General features: G+C 35.9%; 1 protein-coding gene across 3 annotated transcripts in view; it reads right to left on the reverse strand.

Moving 5' to 3' along the window:
• Positions 1-19667, reverse strand: part of Cdh8 (cadherin 8) — a 362712-nt gene that overhangs the window by 158782 nt on the left and 184263 nt on the right. For all 3 annotated transcript variants that reach the window (XM_046434742.2, XM_058575820.1, XM_046434741.2), the window contains exons 5-6: positions 6397-6564; positions 2571-2758 (exon numbers count right to left, since the gene is read on the reverse strand). In XM_046434742.2, the coding sequence (XP_046290698.1) occupies positions 2571-2758; positions 6397-6564 (356 nt within the window). The remainder of the gene's footprint in view (positions 1-2570; positions 2759-6396; positions 6565-19667) is intronic.

Consider the following 19667-nt stretch of genomic DNA (forward strand, 5'->3'; position numbering starts at 1 on the left):
AATATTTTCCAGTAAACAATGCAAACACTCACTTCTCTGTTGATTCTCAAATTACTAGGCACAAGTATATACCTATGAATAAATGATTCACTATCGGCATAATCACAATTTGCCAATCACCCCTACTATAACAATTTTACAATTTCAAGGTCTTTTCAAACAATGTTCAATATAATGGATTCTATTGTTAATTTCTTAATTTTATTTTTAATTGACAAATAATAATTCTATATGTTTATGGGATACTGTTTGATGTTTTCATCTATGTTTATGTTATGGAAAAGTTCAATCAAGCTAATTAACATATCTATCACATCACTAATTGTTTCAGATTTTTTGGGGGGTGAGGAGAATAATAAAAATTTGTTCTGGCAATTTTGAAATACACAATACATTATCATTAACTGTGGCCACATGCTTGTACTATAGGTCATTAAAAAAAATATTTATCCAGTCTTAGCTGAGAGGTTGGACTCTTTGTTTAGCATCTTCTATTTTTCCATCCCTCCTATTCTCCCAAATCTCAGCCAATGGTAAGTCTCTAGGCCTTCTCCTCAGGATTTTCCAGAGAATTTTTGCAATCACTCATAGAGGGGGATTAATGACTGTTGTTGCCTGAAAGGAAAAAAAAAGTGGGAACCCCTGTACCTTGCTTGTTGCCTGATATACTTCAGCAATAAGTACAGATCAGAAGGCTTCCATGCAAGGAGGGTCTCATCTTTAGCTCATATAACAACAATGTACCTCAATATATTCTACTGTTAAGTGCTGTGCTATGAAGCAGGTGAGCATATAAAGAAATATGTAGGCAGATTCAAAACCTAGCTGTGTCTCACCTTTAGCTCATATAACAACAATGTACCTCAATATATTCTACTGTCATCAGACAAATAAGATGGCCCATGAATTGAAGGCCCATGAATTATTCTCTAAAGTAAAATACATGTGTCAAAGTACATGCTTCCAAGTTTATGAATAATAGTGGACAAAAACATAAAACAGCTAATGTTTCAGTTTATAAAAAGCATCTTATGACAACAAAGGATAGCAGTTAAGAATAACAATAAACATTACATTAGGAATTGCTAGCCAAAGACAATGTGGCTCTGGGTCATTCAGTAATTGACTCAAGTGTCATTATGCTGCACTCCATTTCAAATATGAGTTTTTAAACATTTTGCAACTCTTGAGTTCTAAACCCAAGCTAGGATCCTGATCTGAAGACAGTATTGCTCAAAAGAAAGTGAAAAAAAATGCATCCATTTTTTTTTCTCAAATTGATTTTTAACATTATATTTATACAAAAATGTAAACAGAAGATTTCATATTTCTATGGTTAATAACTCTTCAATGGGAAATTTTAAGAGCAGGACCTCTGGGAATAATGGATCTTTATGTAACATCAGAAAATCACATAGTGAATCGTATCAATGACATGCTGATCAAGACAGAGGAAGAAATTATTGGCTCCTAAGAGTGTAATCTCCCATGTACTTCTTATTTATCTATTTAAAAATAGCATGACCTACTTCATGACAAAGGTTATGTAGAATGATTTCCAACAAAGTTATGATGAGGATAAGAGTATTTTTCCCTTGCAAGTCTTTGTGTGCATAAAATAATAAGCTATGTTTTATACATTCCTTATGATTTTTTATTATAAGAAATAAAAATGGAAAAATGAACAGAAATTTTCATGTCTACCGTGAGCCATGGGTTGATGGCAAAAGCAGTCTCACATTGTCAAAGTCTACATTCAGAGACACTTTTTAAATTTTTTTTCCTAATAGTAGCCCTACACCCAGAAGTAAGGCTAAACTGAGTTTTATTTCATTTCCCATAATGACTGGGCTGTTAACCCATAGTTTAGAGCAGCTAGTGGTAGCAGGGTTGGTCTTCTAATCAGAGCTCCAGAGCTGGCTAGGATATCTGAACCTGGATGTTCAGCCTGTCTTTGAGTTTTTCTTGAAAGTTCAGTTTTCAATAAAGACTTGGGGGAAATGTCAATATATCTTGGAAGATATTTGAGAAAGCAGCAGTACAGAAATAGGAGAGTTATACAGGGAAAGACTAAAAGCTATTGAACTTGTCACCATTGTGGGGCAACTGAGACTGACTTCTACTGAGAATACTCTTAGCAGACATTAAGCAATATGCCTCAGAATACTAACTGTCCATCAACTTTTGTTCCCAATTGGTTGAGAGTTCCCTTCTGGGCTTTGACTTTCTTTAATAGCTGGAGTGCCCTGTACAAAGACGGAGTTAGCTTTCTCTAAGCTTTCCCTAAGCTCTTTCCCTAAGCTCTTGAGGCTTAGGGAAAGTCACTGAGGAATAGACAAAGAGAGAAATATCAGGTAAGATGGGAGGTCAGCACCATCATGGTAGCTGTTTACCTGAGCTTCAGCTGAAATGTGAAGTGGGCCCAATGGATTAGAGGTGCTAAAAGGATCCTAATAGTCATCGTGTTTTACAAGGAAAAGCCAAATGCCTACCAACTCTAAGATTCTGTCAGTCCAAGCTCAAGTTTGTGGATGGTATTTTAAAGATGAGCAAAACCTTCCTTGGCTTACCTTTCTTAGTCGTATAATGCCATCCTGGGCCTGGGCATCAGAGGTGATTTCAAAGAGTGCTGTTCCATCTCCGTCAATGATGTCATAAGAGGACTGTGCATTTTCACCAACATCCTGGTCATTGGCCTTGACCCTTCCTATTGCAGTGCCAAGAACCACATCTTCTGGTACTGAGAAGTGATACAGACCTTAGAAAAGAGTAGAAACACTGAGTGCTGCACCAATGCTAGCTATGTACATATTTATTCAGCAGATAGGTGTTAAGTACTTCCTTTGTTCTGAACAATGGAAAAGATGAGAACATCCCCATTGCCTTGTGAAACATGCAGTCTTTTAAATAAAGAGAGACAAATATTTCCCAGAGCAGTGAACTCTTTTTTTCAAGATTCTTCTGAGATTTGGGATTTGTTCAACCATGTTTATCAGGTATATATTTGGAACAACTGTATCAGAATATTAGTGAGTCTATGTGAATGTACCTTCCAATTTGCTGTATAATCACACTGACTGCCTGTGGACATATTCATTGTTGCCCAACATAACATATTAAGCTAATTTCAGCTCAGAAAGATGCGATATGTAACATACTGAAAGTCACTTTTGAACTTACTTTTATATTTACAGACTTGTAGACCGTTTTTTGATAAAATCCAATTACTAAACTTCTGCTGTGCCCTGCAGCAAGCTGTTCAGACACAAGAAACACTCCTCCTGTTACTAATGTCCTCATTGCTCTGAAGACAAAAATGCTACCTTCAAAACTCCCTAGGCAAAATACAATTACAGTGTATTTTCATTCTCCTATGGGAACAGTAAAACATGTCTAATTAGTGACATTTGTCCTATTTTTATTCAAATGGATTTCATTGTGATGTTGTTGTCACTCACTTTCCTTGGTATCCTGTAAACTGGTGGTGCTCCAAACACAATTCCTGGCCATTACCACTTTATATCACACCTGCCCTACATCTAACTGCCAGCTCCTGCATTTCTTTGCCTGAGGGATTCCTCTGGCTTTCATATTCCATTTGGCCCATTGCATGTCAGACTGGAACTTCCAGAGCACTAATTCCCCGCAGAAGCAGCCCTCCAGGACTCACAGGAGGTAGTATATAAAATCCTAGGACATTCTATTTTCCCTTTTCTTTTATTTCTTTCTAATAGGGCAGATTTTTCTGCATGAGATAAGGTTCCACTCACCCACAGTGGTAGCTGGTTAGATTGTGTACCTCCTTTGGCTCTTTATCCTTCTCTCGCTCACTTTCCCCCACTGGAGTTTAATGGAACCATCTATAAGTTCAGTTACTTTTAACCAAATGGTTGTCTTGGTGAATGTTTCTGGAGAAGTAAAACTCAGACAACCAGGACGTTTTAGACAATGACACTAAGGGAGAAATAGACATTCAATGAACTATAAACCCAAAAGGAAAAATTAAATCTGGAGAACATCACATAGTTCTACTTTGAATTCCATCATGGAATCCCTTGGATAAACCAAGGCTCATTTTGCCCAACATTACAAGATTGGTTTAGTTGCTGAGTGAAGTTTCATCAAGCACTAATACCCTTTCTGTTAATTATGAAATAAAAATATCTCTTACAATCATGAAGTTATGGGGCTTAGGAAGAAAAAAAAAAAAAACAGTTTCCAAATGGTTTTACCATAGGTAGGCACTGAAAATCATCATGTGGAACATGAATCTCCCAATTTGGTCATAATTGGTGTAATGATTCTATTGCTTTCAAACTTTATATTCCAGGTAAGCTTGCAAATGATCCCTTTAGGTATGCTTATTAAGTAAATAAGCCAGCCAGGGGCCTCACCTTGCTGCCAGACCTACACCGGGGAGCCTTGTGAAACCAAGCAAATGGAGCATTCCTTTATCCATTGCTATTCTGCTCATTCTCATCATCTCTATCAGTGTGATCATAGTTAATAGTTATTGCCGCTAAGAAAGGGACTGCTTTTGAAACTCATCTGCCACTGTTGAATTGAGATAATCATTTTCTGAGAAAGAAGAATTGCACATTATAGCATTAACTGTAATGGCAACTGAATGAGGAATAAAAGACTGGGGAAAGGCAAGGAGAAATGGTGCTCTCCACTTCAATAATTTTGTTTAAAAGGGTTGCATTATTGTCTAATTTATGAATGGCAAGATGTAAAAGTTCTAACATTCTTAATGAAAATGCATCTCTATTCTCTCTGCCTTGGAATTCCTTCAGGTAAATTCTCAAAGGTGCTTTGAATATGTCATTTTCAAGCTCCATCCCTCTGTCCCGTCTCTTCTCTCTTTTCTTTTCAAAGAACAATTGTCCTGTGATGTTTCCTATCCCAGTAAAAAGCACCAGTGGACATCTAATCTCTAATATCACATATTTGATAACCATTTTTTTTATCTGAAAAAGGCGATCAATCCTTAGACTATTCCCATTATTAACTCCAAAGTATTAACCACACCTATACTTAATTCTATCACTTCCACTGCTATAACCCTTGCTTGCCAGGGCTATTCAATTTACATGAATGTTTGTAAATATCCCTTTCACTGGGTGCAGTGTGGAGAAAGACATTGGAAGAAGGCCAGATTTTTTTTCCCCTGATTTTCCTAGAGATAAACTATAACTCTACCTCCATTTTAAATCTTCTAATGGATTTTCAGTGATCTTAGAATAAAGTTTGTGGTACTTTAAATGGCCTATAAATCCAAGTTCAGCTAATTCCTGCCTATGCTAATTGTCTAGCTCCTGTTGCCACATTCTCCACCTGGCACTTCTGTGCTCCAACTACTGTGAAATCTTTTCTGTTCCCATGCAAGGTCATGCACTCACCTTACCCTCAGATGTTCAATGCAACATTATTCACAGTCGCCAAGACATAGAAACAAATTAAGTGTCCATTGGTGGAAGACTGGTTTAAAAAGCTGTGGTGTTTATATAAGATAGAATAGTATTCAACTTTAAAAAAAGGATATCTTGCCATTTATGACAACATGGTTGAGCCTAGAGAACATTAAGTCCAATAGGCCGGGCAGAAAAGGAAATATACTGTCTAATCTCACTTATATGTGGAATCTTAAAAAAAATAAAATAAAAATCTTTTAACTACAATGTCCCTTATCTCTCCCCTGATTTCTTATGTTCTAGCTGGTTTCATCTTGTTCCAACTAAACCTATCCATTCTTCATATTTCAATTTGGGAGTCCTTGTGTCAGAAAGGCTTTGCTGACTCATTCCTCTATGTCACATTACTTGGATAAATGCTCAAAAAAAAAGTGTTTCGGCAGAGTACAAGATACTTAGAAAATAATGATTGTCTCCCCAATTCACTGAGGTGACTGCCTATGGTGTTACTGGGGTTGCACAGGCAAAGCACAGCCTTAGCTCAAAGAGTGGAGAGAGTCATGGGCATTGTCCCTCCCAGATGCCACACATGCAAGTGTGACAGCAAGTTTACAGTGCGTTGGCTTCCCCAGCACAGACACTGGGCATTTGGTTTCTTTTATTCAGTACCAGAAATAATAATTGATCAATATCTTAGTGGTATTTTCATCCTTATCTCAATCTCACTCTAATTCTCAGTTACATACTGCATACTGCATACTTGATATTTGGAAATTTCCCCAATGTTTTTGAATTCTGTAAAATGAGGATAAATATGGTACATGGGATAGTTGTTAAGTGTGAAGGAGTATTTTTTTCATACTCTATAAATTAAGTATTCAATGTTTGCTATGAGTTTTTGGAATGTCACTGAAAATTATAATATAAATTCAAGTGAAAATACCATACTTATATTCTCATCTAGTGCAGGAAATCCACTTACTCTGTGCAAATTTTGGAGGATTGTCATTAACATCAGTAAGGGTTACTGTGAGTGTCGTGGTCCCGGACAGGCCACCAGAGTGTCCACCCATATCTTTGGCTTGGATAACAACCAGGTACTCCTCCTTGGCTTCTCTGTCCATGTTGGGAAGAGCAGTTTTTATAATAGCTGAGGGAGAAAAATGGGGAGAATGACTTTCAGGCAGAGTTCATTCAGCAATGTATGCAACAAACACAAACACACTTGTGCTTATATCATGCACCCACTCAGATATTTTCCATTTCTGTTGACATTTAACTGGTCTCTATCTGTGATATCAACACTGAGAAAGATTGTAGTCAGAAATATCTTTAGATAACTTGAGAAAGCCCATACAAAGAACTTGTGAAAATATACATTAGAAAGGAAACTGCCTAACAAATGAAATTATAAATCATAACGGAGCCTATTTCCACCCAGGAAAACCCTGTAAGTGAAAGAATCCTATAATTTATCATAGACCCCCAATTCCCCTACAAGATGAGTGAATAGACAAATAGCTTAAAGGTTCTATGGTCAAAGATAAATTATTCTGAAGCTACAAATACATTAGAAAGACGAAAGAAATAAAAGCATTACTAGAATCAACTCAGATGCATAAAACACCAATCAGAACTAATCTACTCAAGTTTCTAAATGTTAAGGTACTGTTGAATTACATTTATGTTTTAATGGCTTAGTTGTCTCTTCTACTATGAAGTTAAAATATTGCAAAACATAGGAAGCTGTAGGAAAGAGAAACCGCAAGTAAAACAAAATCACCAAGATATGATAAAATTGTCCATGCTAAATCTTAAAGAGGTTTTTTTTTTTTTTTTTTTTAGGCTTCCCGTGGGTCTGTTTCACTAGTTATTTAATGTTCAGGTTAAAGATTTTAAATTTGCTTATATAATCCTGAAGTTATTTCGAATATCTTTATTTAGCTCTCTCCCAACCACTACACCTTTTTTCATTGAAAATATTGCTGACATTCTGTTATGCATAATCACAAAGCCATTAAGTATATACACAACACAAATGTGCATATGTGCATAGAAATATTTAACCTCAAATGTGAGCATGATCAGACATCTCCCTGAAGCTGTTTATTCCTAATGATGGATGTTTTTGAGAAACTTGTTTGCCAGTATATAGTAGTGCACATCAGTACTTCTTAACAGCTGCACAATTTTTCATTATATGAATACGCTACAAGTAACTTAAGCATTTCCCCATTCCCACATTGATGGATATTTCATTTTTCCCATTTTGGAAACCTATAAGATATATTATCATGCTACTATAGTTTTCTATTTTCTACATTCTAACTTAACTTTGGGCCATAAGGTGCCAATCCCTGTTATTAACCGTCCATGATAAAAAATATTATGACTAGCCCAGAATATTTTTATCAAATAAATGTATATTACATCTCTGGCTCAAGTGAAAGAAAGCTATCAAAATTAAAGATAGTCCCTTCCACTTACACTAGTCCCAGGACACCATAAATGTTCAATTCAAATTGAAGATAAGACACTTTTTTGGCAAATTTTGAAGTTGCAATACTATCTGTGTGTGTGTGTGTGTGTGTGTGTGTGTGTATGCCCGCGCATGCTTTGGACATGTGTGTGTGTGTGTTTGCCCATGCATGCTCTAATGAAATTATTAGTTTGTAAGAGGTTTTCATGGAGATCAAGTCCCTGAATCATCTGAGCAACAAGCGAGGTGCAAGAATGGGTCAGGGAAATCTACTCCCTCCAATCCCTGAGCAGGCTCTAGGAAGAGCTGTGAGTTCTTATTGCCTTATTAGACCTTGGTGCCACTTTTCTATCGGGGTTCACCTTTCAGACAGCACTCCGTTTGATACCCCTGTTTATTTGGAAACATTTACAGTTATATAATGATACCTTTTAATATAATTATTTGTTTCAGGATTTGATCATATCATAATACAATTAAGAGATGATACCTATATGGTTAAAAACAAAACAAAAATAGTGAAAATAGAAATATAGCAACATATCAGGCTTAGGGGACTGTAAGGCTTTTTTGAACGGAAAATAAACAAGAAAAAAACCCACAATGACAACAAAAACTCATCATTAATATGCTGAGACACCAAGGTAACTATTCTGCTGTGGGTATGTATTTTCTTAACCCAAGTTATACTGATTATGGACTCAATTTTAGTTTTACTCCTTAACATACTTTTCATGAATGGTGATAAAGTTTACATAGTACTATATTCTAAGGTCATCACAAATTGAAGCCATACATTGGACATTGGAACTGGACATGAGACTTATAAAAATTATAGGAAAATCATATAATTGTCCAAGGAAGGTAGCAATATTTTTCAATAAAATTAAGAGGTTCAGGTGCATCCATAAGGCCTCTCAGGTTATTTGAGTAGAAGAATGCCTTCAACTTCTCAGAGTCAGAACAGATTAGGATATATTTTTTCTCATCATTTGTGTATATAGATATAGATATATAAACAGATAAACAGATAGATAGATACAAAGGCTAAAAAAACAGTTCATTGGTAATGTTTTTCAGATACCTGGGGTTGAAATAGTTTTGTGGCTCAGTTCAAAAGAGCACACCTCAGTTAGTGTTAATGAGTTCTATCAGAATGGGAGTGAGATATTACAGTGGAGGGTCCTGCTTATCAAATAGGAGAAGAAATACTTCATGAGTGTCTGCCAGGTATAGAATTCCTTTGTGCTCTCCATCCTTGAGACGCACAGTTGCATGCCACCCAAGTTTCATCTGTGTTAACAAATTTGAATCCCCTTATGAAAGTTCCCATATAACTGTTAAGCCATGGTTTCTTATTCTCACACTTAGTAGCTTTGTGACCATGAAAAAGATTTAGGAGACCCATCAGGACTCACTACTGCAGCCTGTCTAATGATGATAATAGCCAGATTTTCATGGTAGGCATTCTAAAATTATGTAAGTAAATTCCATCAAAGTTCTTGACAGATAGTAGTAACCCAAACATGGTGTTTCCTTCCCCATTTTCTGGGTCCTATCAGAATTATTAATATTTATCTAGACAATATTTGCTGTATACTCCAGTTTTTCTTCCATATCCACAATCCTTCCTCTCTACTTACTCATCATGAAAGGGTAAGCTTAAAAAATTGCTTCAAGGAAATCTCCTACTTTCTAAATCTCTTTGGGATTACAACAGTCCTAGAATATCCTAGGAGACTAAGACTGAAGGAGGGAAAAGTTCCAGACCTTTCTAAAACATTTCTCCCATGCTTGGTCACTCTAGACATTATTTGACTATATTGTTATAGGTTTCTCATTTTCTTGCTCCTTACTTCCTAAGAATGATGATGTTGCCTCTGTTGTAGGCTTTGGGACGCGTCTTTGACAATCTTTACTAACCAGGTCATGCCTTTGTCATTAGTCCTTTGTTAAATTCTCTTTAATCAAGCCATTTCAAGAAGGGCCTTAAAAGACATGTTTAGGACACTGGTGCTTTATTCAAATATCAAGCATATTGACAACATGGCGGCCCTCAGTACAAAATCCTTTGATGTCACAATGTCTCCTGGTGCAGAGGCTAGCTCTTGAGGAGCAGGGCTGGTATGTGTTTCCTTACTGGTACAGTGGGAATAATGCTTACTAAGTTAAATGAGTTGCTCATGATGACCCAGCTAGGATGCTGTACATCTAGGATTCTTCATAGCTCTTCCTTGCTACAACATTGGAGTAGGTTTCTGATAGCAAAGGTAAGCAGGGAGTTTCTGTGGGCATTCTTTAGCACATGCAGCACACTTAATTGGCCTCAGTTAAAACCATGTAATGAACAGCATGAGCCCACTGTCTCTGGCCTCAACCCTACAACTAGCAGTAACTCATTACAAAATCTAAGACAGAATTTCTGTAACTTTTCTTTGTTTTTCAGCTACCTTGACTATGAAGGCAGGATAGGAAAAAACACAAGTACACTTGATCTTTCTTTGTGTGTGTGTGTGTGTGTATGTGTGTGTAGGGTCTTAACTACACACATTCATTGACATTTTTAGTCCTATTCAAAAGGCAGATCATTTCACCTTCAAGATATTACAAAACATTGATAACCTCATAAAACAGAAGATTAAATTTGCATTAAAACTCTATTTCGTCTCCTCTGCTTTGGTTCCCATGTTAGTAGCTTTAAGCTGTTTATGGACAAGAGGGAGAACTTCCCTGTTGTTAAAATTATTGTTGATATTTAAACTGCCTAATACAGAGCAGAAAATATGGTAATTCGGACAGACTGTGTTTCCTCTTGGATTTGAGAAGTCCAAAATTTTGACCTATGAATACTAAAAAGTGACTTAAATCTTCAATTAAAGGGCATTTCTTATCCATTTCTGACTTTGATTTTAAGCAGGCAGATAGGAGATTCCTATTGCTTCTTTGCCAAATAAACAATTTAAAAACACCTTTTGAACATTCTAGTTTTAATAAATTTCCATTGCCCAAGACTGGAAAACATTCCTCTTTTTCATAGTGATGGGCAAGCAGCAGTAGAGTTCATGGCCCTCTGCACGCTGACAGTAACACACTTTCAATGCCAGGCAACATGTTCATGAGCTTACGTGTGGTATGTCTATTATATCAATATGACAATAAAGTAGGGCTTTCAGCTTTTTAACCAGCTTATGATGAATGTTCCTCCTCCCCTGGGACAATCAACAAAATTCCCTGATGTACATATTTGATAAGTAACCTAAATAACGTGATAAATAACATGGCAGCCCTCAGTACAAAATACTTTGATGTCACAATGTCACAATAACCTCATATCATAATATACAAAATCAACTTAGATCTTCTTTTAAGCCATGGAAATTCAAGTACAACTTTGAGTTGATACAATAAATTGCATCTTATTATACCTTCCTTTTTTAATTTTTATAAATTTCCAATTCAGCATTGGTTCTAGGGTTGAGATTTAGACTTTCTCATAACTATACAGCATTGGGGCTAAGTCACAGAACATCCCTGGGACACGCTTTTTTCTTGAAAATGAAGGACCCAAACATTTTGCAATTTTGAAAAGGGTGAACCACAACTGGTATTAGGAGGATCTGAGTTGGCCTTGCTAGATTCTTTGCAGTATTAACTGCATAGTAAATTTGAAAGAGGGAACAAAATACCTATACTTCAGAGAGTTTCCCTGGGATGCCATCTGGAAAAATCTAATCTAATCTAACAGTTAATGAGAATTCTTCATTTTCACATAAATATAATGCAACAAAGATTTGATCCTGGCTCTGGGGAGTAGAGGTAGAAAGGTAAGGACTTGGAGGAAGGAGGATTACAAAGTAAAAGATCTTGCTCTGAAGCCTTCATTTACTACCTTGCTGTGAATAGATCAGTGTGCTCCATTCTCCAGTATTTAAAAGACAGAAGTTTATCTTCCCTTTATTCAGCCCATTGGAGAATTCCCTGGTGCAAAAGTTTAAGAATATAAACCCTAGACTGGACTAAGTTCTTCCTGATGCTGAACAGCTCTTCCTTGTTCTCATCATCCAGGGAACACTTTTGATTAGAATACAGTTTCAGTCATCTCGAAAATTTAAAACTTTTATGTTTTTCCCCCCTTCTCATTGTCTTTGGTGCTATCATTTGAGAAGCATTTTGTATCCGTCACGAAGACTTCTTTTTATAATTTCTGTGATATCACCAGATTGAGAGGCTTCAGGAGAAAGGCAAGGAGATGCTGATTAACTCTTTTGTCATTTTGAAGGCTGATTACTGTAATTCACTTGTCGCGGGTCTCCCAGATTGTGCTGTTCAAAATTGCAGTTGATATAAAATGCTGTGCTAGACTCCTCTTTTGAATAAGTCTTGTTGAGCACATTATCCCAGTTATGAAACCACTAGCTTTGTTATCCCCAGAAACCCTTGCTAATTCAGTGTGCAATTGTTATCTTACTATCCGTAATAAAAGGGTCTTTCACTTATGAGGTTAAGTGATTAGGAATTCACAAAAGATGAGTTCTTTGGGAGTTCCTATACTGCACCCATACTTTCTGCTGGCTCTGTGATGTGTTCCACATGCTACCGGTTAGGAAGTGTAAAAGACACTCAACCAGAGATTCATCAGCACGTGCCCACCATCCCACTCAACAGCTTCACAGAAATGGCAAACCTGCACAGGTGTGTCACGCAGGAAGAAAGTGCATGCTTAGACAAACACATCATAAAACGAATCAACCTCCACATTGCTAAAAACTGCATCCACATTTCTTTGTGACTACTAGCTTATAAATTAGACAGGTAGACCAGGGAGATAAATGATAGATAGATAGATAGATAGATAGATAGATAAAGATAAAATGCCCTATTTTTGGAGAAACTATGTCTTATTTAGATGTCCCTGTGTGTTCCCTTGTTTTGCCTCTGTGGATGCAACCAACTCTGTATCAAAAATATTTTAAGAAATAATTGAGTCTCTAATGAACATGTAGATATTTTTTTTCTTGTTAATGTTCCCTAAACAATACAGTATGAGAAATATTTGCATACCATTTGCATTATGTTGGGATTTATAAATAATCTAGAGTTGATTTAATGTATATGAGAACATGTGCATAGGTTATATGCAAAGGCCATGCCATTCTATATAAGGGACTTGAGCATGTGTAGATTTTGGGATCTGTGAGGAGTTTGAGAACCAATCTTCTATGGGATACTGAGAAATACTTTACATACCTGGTGTCTATGTAAATTATAACATTATTAGGAATACAATTGCTAAAATGAATCAGGAACCAAAAGCTCATTTATATATTTTGACTAAATATTTTTAAAACTAAGAACTTACTCTAAGGTAATTATATATTTTTTCTTTCTCCTGGGTCTTCAAATTTTAGATTTAATTATTACTACCTTTTTCTGTGCTAGAGATTGAACCCAGGACATTGGATATGGTAGGTTAGCACTCTACCATGGAGTCACATTTCCAGCCCTTTTTATTTTATTTTTTTTTGTTTTTGACAAGGTCTTGCTCATTTGCTGAGGCTGGCTTTGAACTTGCAATCCTCCTGCCTCACCTTTCTGAGTCACAGGGATCCTAGGCCTGTGCCACCATGCCCAGCTGAAGTTTTAGATTCCGATGTTTATTTTTTCATCTGTTATCATTTTTAAGTTATTATATTAAAAATATAATTTAAATACGAATAAAGAAGTATGATATTAGTGGTTAAGTTTAGAGAGATGAAAGGTATGCAGTATTAAGCAAGCATTAAAAACTATGTTATAAAGATTCTTTAGCTACATAAAAATTCTTTAGTTCACATTATAATAGTTTTTGAATTATCTTTAGAGATAATCTATGTCATGTTGATTCTGTTGTGTGCATGTAAATTTTGAAAGGAAATAAACACAAATGTAGCTTGATATATTTTTGAGGAGGCACTGGAGTTCTCCTGCCCCCACATTTCCTAATGCTGTCTTAGGGGAAGCACAAATCTGTATGTGTTAGAGAAGAGATTCTGGAATTAGAGGAGAAGTTATTTTAGTATGAGTATTATCAATCATGTGATCATGGGCATGTCACCAAACTCTATAGGCTCACCAATCTCATATATAAAATTTTATAAATTGCCAAAAAGAGTCTAAGGTAGGTGTTATAAAATGATAAAAAGCAAAATGTTTTACTTTATACATTATGTACATACTATGCATACATATAAATGTATGTAAATATATACACTTTAATTTGTGCTTATAATTATATGCATAAGCATACACATAGGTGTGAATTCACACATAGTTTTGTTCTTTCATTTCTTAATTGGTGCATTATAGTTCATGTTAAAGTGGGATTCATTGTGATGTGTTCATACATGCACATGACAAAGTTTGGTTAACTTCATTTCCATTTCTCATCTCTCCCCCCCTCCCCCTATTTCCCTTACCTCTACTACATTGTTCTCCCTTCTGTTTCTATGGGATTCCTTCAACCACCTTTTAAAATGTCTTTTGTTTCCCTGGAGCTTCTGAATATTAGAGAGAATATTTAATATTTGATGGGTTCTATGGTTGGCTTGTTTTACTCAGCATGATATTTTCTATTTTTGTCAATTTAACTGAAAAATGACATAATTTCATTCTTTTTGACCAAGTAAAACCCCACTGTGTGTGTGTGTGTGTGTGTGTGTGTGACATATTCTTTATCCAGTTGTTTATAGAGGGACAACAAGACTGATTCCACAACTTGGGTATTTGAATTGTGCTGCTAGAAACTCTGATATGTATTTATAAATAGAGTATGCTGACTTCAGTTCTTGTAGATAAATACCTAGGAGTGGGATAGGTAGGTCATATAGTAGTTCCAGTCTACTATTTTAAGGAATCTCCATACTGCTTTCCAAAGAGGATACGCTAATTTGAAGTTCTGCCAACAACAGATGAGTATACCTTTGCTCCACGTCCAAGCCAGCATTTATTATTGTGTATTCTTGATGATTGTCATTCTAACTGAAGCAAGATAAAATCTGTCTAGTTTGATTTGCATTTCCCTGACTGCTAAGGATGCTGGATATTTTTTTTTCATGCATTTGTTGGTCATTTGCATTTTTCTGTTTAGTTCATTTGTCCATCTATTCAGTGGTTTTATATAGACATTTTTATGGTGTTAAGTTTTTTGAGTTTTATATGTTCTGGATATTAATCTGTTGGAAGAAGAGCTGACAAGGATTTTCTCCCATTCTTAGGCTCTCATCATGTTTGTAATTATTTCCTTTGCTGTGCAGAAGCTTTTTAATTTGATGACATCCCACTTATTGATTCTTGGTTTTATTTTTTGAGCTTTAGGTGTCTCATTAAGGAAGTCAGTTCCTGAGCCAATATGTTAAAGTGTTGACACTGTGGTTTCTTCAAGCAGTTGCAGTGTTTCTGATCTAATCCCTAGGTCTTTGATCCTCTCTGAGTTGATTTGTGCCAGGTGAGAGATAGGGATCTAGTTTAATTTTTTATACATAGGGATGTCCAGTTTTCACAACACCAATTGTTAAAAATGCTATCTTTTCTCCAATGTATGTTTCTGGTAGCTTTGCCAAAGATCAGGTGATTGTCTCTGTGTGGATTCATCTCTATGTCTTCTATTCTATTACATTGATTTTTATGTCTGTTTTGATGCTATTACCATGCTGTTTTTGTTACTATTGCTCTGTCATATCATTTGAGATTGAATATTATGATACCAGTAGCATTGTTCTCATTGCTCAGCATTGCTTTTACTATTCTGGGTCATTTATTCTTCCATATAAATGTTAAAATTTTTTTTTCTAGCTCTATGAAGAATGTCATTGATATTTTTATGGGGATCCCAGTGAATATTTTTATTGTTTTTGGTAATATGGCCACTTTGACATTATTAATACTGTTTACTTAGGATTATGCATAGATACATATGTGCATAAGTACACATATGTGCAACTTCACAAGCTTTTGTACTTAAATTTTGTAAATATACACACATCATACATATAAAAAGTAAAATTCAGGTATTTTTTCTAAGTGTATGCTCTTTTAAAAATTGAAATCAAATATATTATAAGAGATGAATATCCCTTTCCAACTCCAAAAAGGTAATACCTCTAGTGGTTATCAGGGAACAAATAGGTATGCCTTCTGCATTGAAATATCTATATGATTTATTCCAAACATCTTTTACTGCCTCTCTCTGCACAGCACATGCCTTCAGTTCTCCAAGCACTGTCCTTTCTTTCAACTTTCCACATTCTTTGGTGCCTCTACAATTTTATGTGGTAATGCAGCCTACATCACTCTTTCTGTGTACCTGTATTTTCCTCCTAAAACTTCACTTTTCCTATCTGACCAGCTCTGATATTCAGCCAGTAAGTCTTGCCACAGAGGGCAAGTTATCCTCTTCATTTTGATCTATACATCTTTTCTAAGAACCTCCTTAAAGCATTTCATTTTATGTTTCTTCTCCTTTTCACCAACTCTCCTACTATTTCAACCACAGCTGATAGTAAATTGTTGTTTACAGAAATAACATCTTATTCACCCTTGTATGCTCAGGCTCTAACAAAATCTCTGACACACACTACATGTTTTAGCTGGGTTTTTCTTTTTCTTTTTCTTTTTTTTTTTTTATCACTGCAACCAAAAGACCTGACAAGAACAATGTAGACAAGAAAAAGTTTATTTGGCTCATGGTCAGTCCATGGTCAGCCCGCTACATTGCTCTTGGCCCAGAGTGAGGCAGAACAACATGGCAGAAGTGTGGGAGAGGAATGGCGCTCAAAATATGTCAACAGGAAGCAGAGAAAGCTGTGCTCAGAGGGACAAAGTATGAGCCTCAAAGGCACACCTTCAGTGACTGACTGCCTGCCTCTAGGCACATCCAACCTGTCTACAGTTGCCACCCAGTTAATCCATTTTAGTGGACCAGCACAAAGATTAGGTTAATTTTCTAATAATCTAATCATTTCACCTCTGAACATTTTTCCATTGTCTCACACATGAGTTTTATGGGGATACCTCATATCTAAACCATCACAGCAATTATCCTACAGTATGTAGGAAGAATGAAAATAATACAAACAGAAGAGAGAAAGTAGGAAGGAATAAAAAAGAAAGAAGACAAAGCAGGTAAAAAAAATGGTGTTTGAAGCATTTTGAGCTGCTTTGAGGACTCAATTTTTAAGTATGAAAGAATTTGATAAATATTAATATTTTTTTTATTTCTCTGAGAGCCAGAGATACTTAGATAGTATTACAAGGTCACAGAGTCACACAATGGAAGAGGGGATATCATGATTTGACCCCCAAGTCTACTGCCCTCAAGGATGTAGGGTTGTTACATTCCATAACAACCTGAGAGTCACATCCTAAGGTTATAAGTTGGCTAGAGAAAACGCAGTGCAACACTCCAGTGAATGCCAGGGAGGAAGAGTGTGTTTTGTAGACTAACCCACGGGTTCTGTTGTTTCTCTAGATATTTTACCCATTTCATAATTTACAGGTGAGTTATTAATTAAATATGTCAGTATAAATTCAAGGTGCAGGGCTCTAATATTTCACATATCCTCAGGAGTCCTTGAAAAAGGGGTAGCACTGATGGGCTATGCATCCTAGCAATATTTCATGTACTTCATTACTTGTGGATGAATTCTTGAAAAATCAATTACCTTGATATATATGCTTCACCGATGAATGATGCTCTATTCTTGTTATATTTGAAGTTCCACGGTAATTTATTTCTCTAGGTAAACATATAGTTATGACATCCAAATCCCTCTACACTGGGTGATAGGAAAGCTTAAGTCCTTTTCCAGAGTTTGAAAATGTATTATCACATTGATATTAAGGTTTGGAACATGGTCTCACAGAGAAAAGGGTCTTGGAGAAAGTGCCATAGACTGTGGCAGAAGGAGGATTCAAATCTGTCTCTAAAATTGTGCTTATGAAATATTAACAAAATAATATACACTTTTGCTAAAAAAATCTCCACAGAATGCTTAGTAAGTTGCTTGTCCAACAATCTCCTTCTATGCTATCACAGCATCTTGATGAGTCTGATAGATGACTTTTTTCATATAGGTTTTGTCCATTAACCTCTATGTGGCCTGCATCATTGGTATTTGAACATTTTTCTGCTAGAGGATAGCAAACTTGAAAGATTTAAATCAGACCACCGAGGATCATTCAAAGTGTAAAAATTGCTTCCTTACACATAGATTTTCTACTTCATAAAGAGGTATGTCCTTATACTAAAAGAAAAAAAATTGTTCTTAATTATCACACTGTGTAGATCACAGACATGTCTGTATCCAAATCCATATGGAATAACATATGAAATCTTGCAAATGAATTAACAATCATTCTCCATCTCTTTACTTTTACATACAAAGTACATGATGGCTTTAGCATATGGCTTTTTCCTATCGTAGATCTTGGATTCCCCTGTTTGATAATTCTGCACAGTAGCCAGTGTTTCCAGTATCAACACATGGCTAGCCAATAACTGATGCAACTTAAATTGCCAATTTTGAGTTACATTGAAATACTTGTAATTATTCCTATTTAGAATTAAGGTGAAATTTCTTTTCCCCTAAATGAAAACACTCCCAGGGACTCCTCAATCAAGTAGAATTATTTTTTCGAAGAACATGATGGCACTATTCTTTCCTGAAGCCATAATTCCAATAACTAATTATACGTGTAAGAATGGATGGTTCAAAAAAGCAGAGTGAAAGTTGCTATGAAATTGGATGCTTTCTCTTAGCAATTCACAGCATAAGCATATAAGAACAGGAGGGTTGTCGATGAGATAAAGTGTGTGCTCTGGATTCGCCTGCTAAGAAATGGAGCCAGAATTGAAAACTGACTCTAAATAAAGTTCGGTGGTTATTTTCAACTCTTAAAATTTTGTTTCATCTATAAATTGTAAATAGAAACACCCACCTGAGATTACATGAAATAGTCCCTTACATAGTACTATTTACACTAACAGACTATAAAACATACTCAAAACAAATTTTCAAATCGGTTTTGTCTCCAGTCACTAAAATGGTCCTCATATTTCTCATGCTTCAGAGGAACTTGCAGGCCCTAGATATCAATCAGACAGGCCATGTTATATTGATCATAGCCTGCCAATACACATAAGTAGGACATGGCTTTTAAGAGCCCGGATTTCATACCACACATTGGATTTGATTTCTTGCTTTTTCACTTCCAGGTGCTATTAAGTCACATGGGAAATTTTCTTAACATCTTTGAGGGCCTGATTTCTCTTCTGTTACATGAAGATAGTTTTTTAAGATGATCATTAACAAAGGTTATGAGTGTGAAATATCTAATAATTTAAATAACAGTAATTAGCCTATCAGTATTGTGACAATGACAAGACTCCTAAGGCCATACGTAGTAGATAAGGCTGTAGCAATGTGGGCTAAGGATTGCTTCCACTGCCTTAAAACAGGGCAGAGGGCACAATTACTTCAATTACTTCCTGGAAGGCAGAGTCTTCCTTTCATTGTGGCAGCTGCCACAATAGGCACCAGGTATGCAGATGATTCACCAAGTTCTCTTTGGTAAGAATCAGGAACCAGACTGAGCTAATGAGAAATGTACTGTGGCTACCTACTACTCTGCTGTTTCTACTGGCTTTTCCCTTGTCAGCCAAAGAGGTTTATAAAACATTGATACACACAAAAGTGAAAGGTGTTCAGGTACTGAGAGGAGTCGCATGCAAGAGCCAC

The sequence above is a fragment of the Marmota monax genome, unplaced genomic scaffold (genome assembly GCF_021218885.2).
Source record: "Marmota monax isolate L192 unplaced genomic scaffold, Marmota_monax_Labrador192_F-V1.1 WCK01_AAM20220418_F8-fsc00024, whole genome shotgun sequence".
Lineage (NCBI taxonomy): Eukaryota > Metazoa > Chordata > Mammalia > Rodentia > Sciuridae > Marmota > Marmota monax.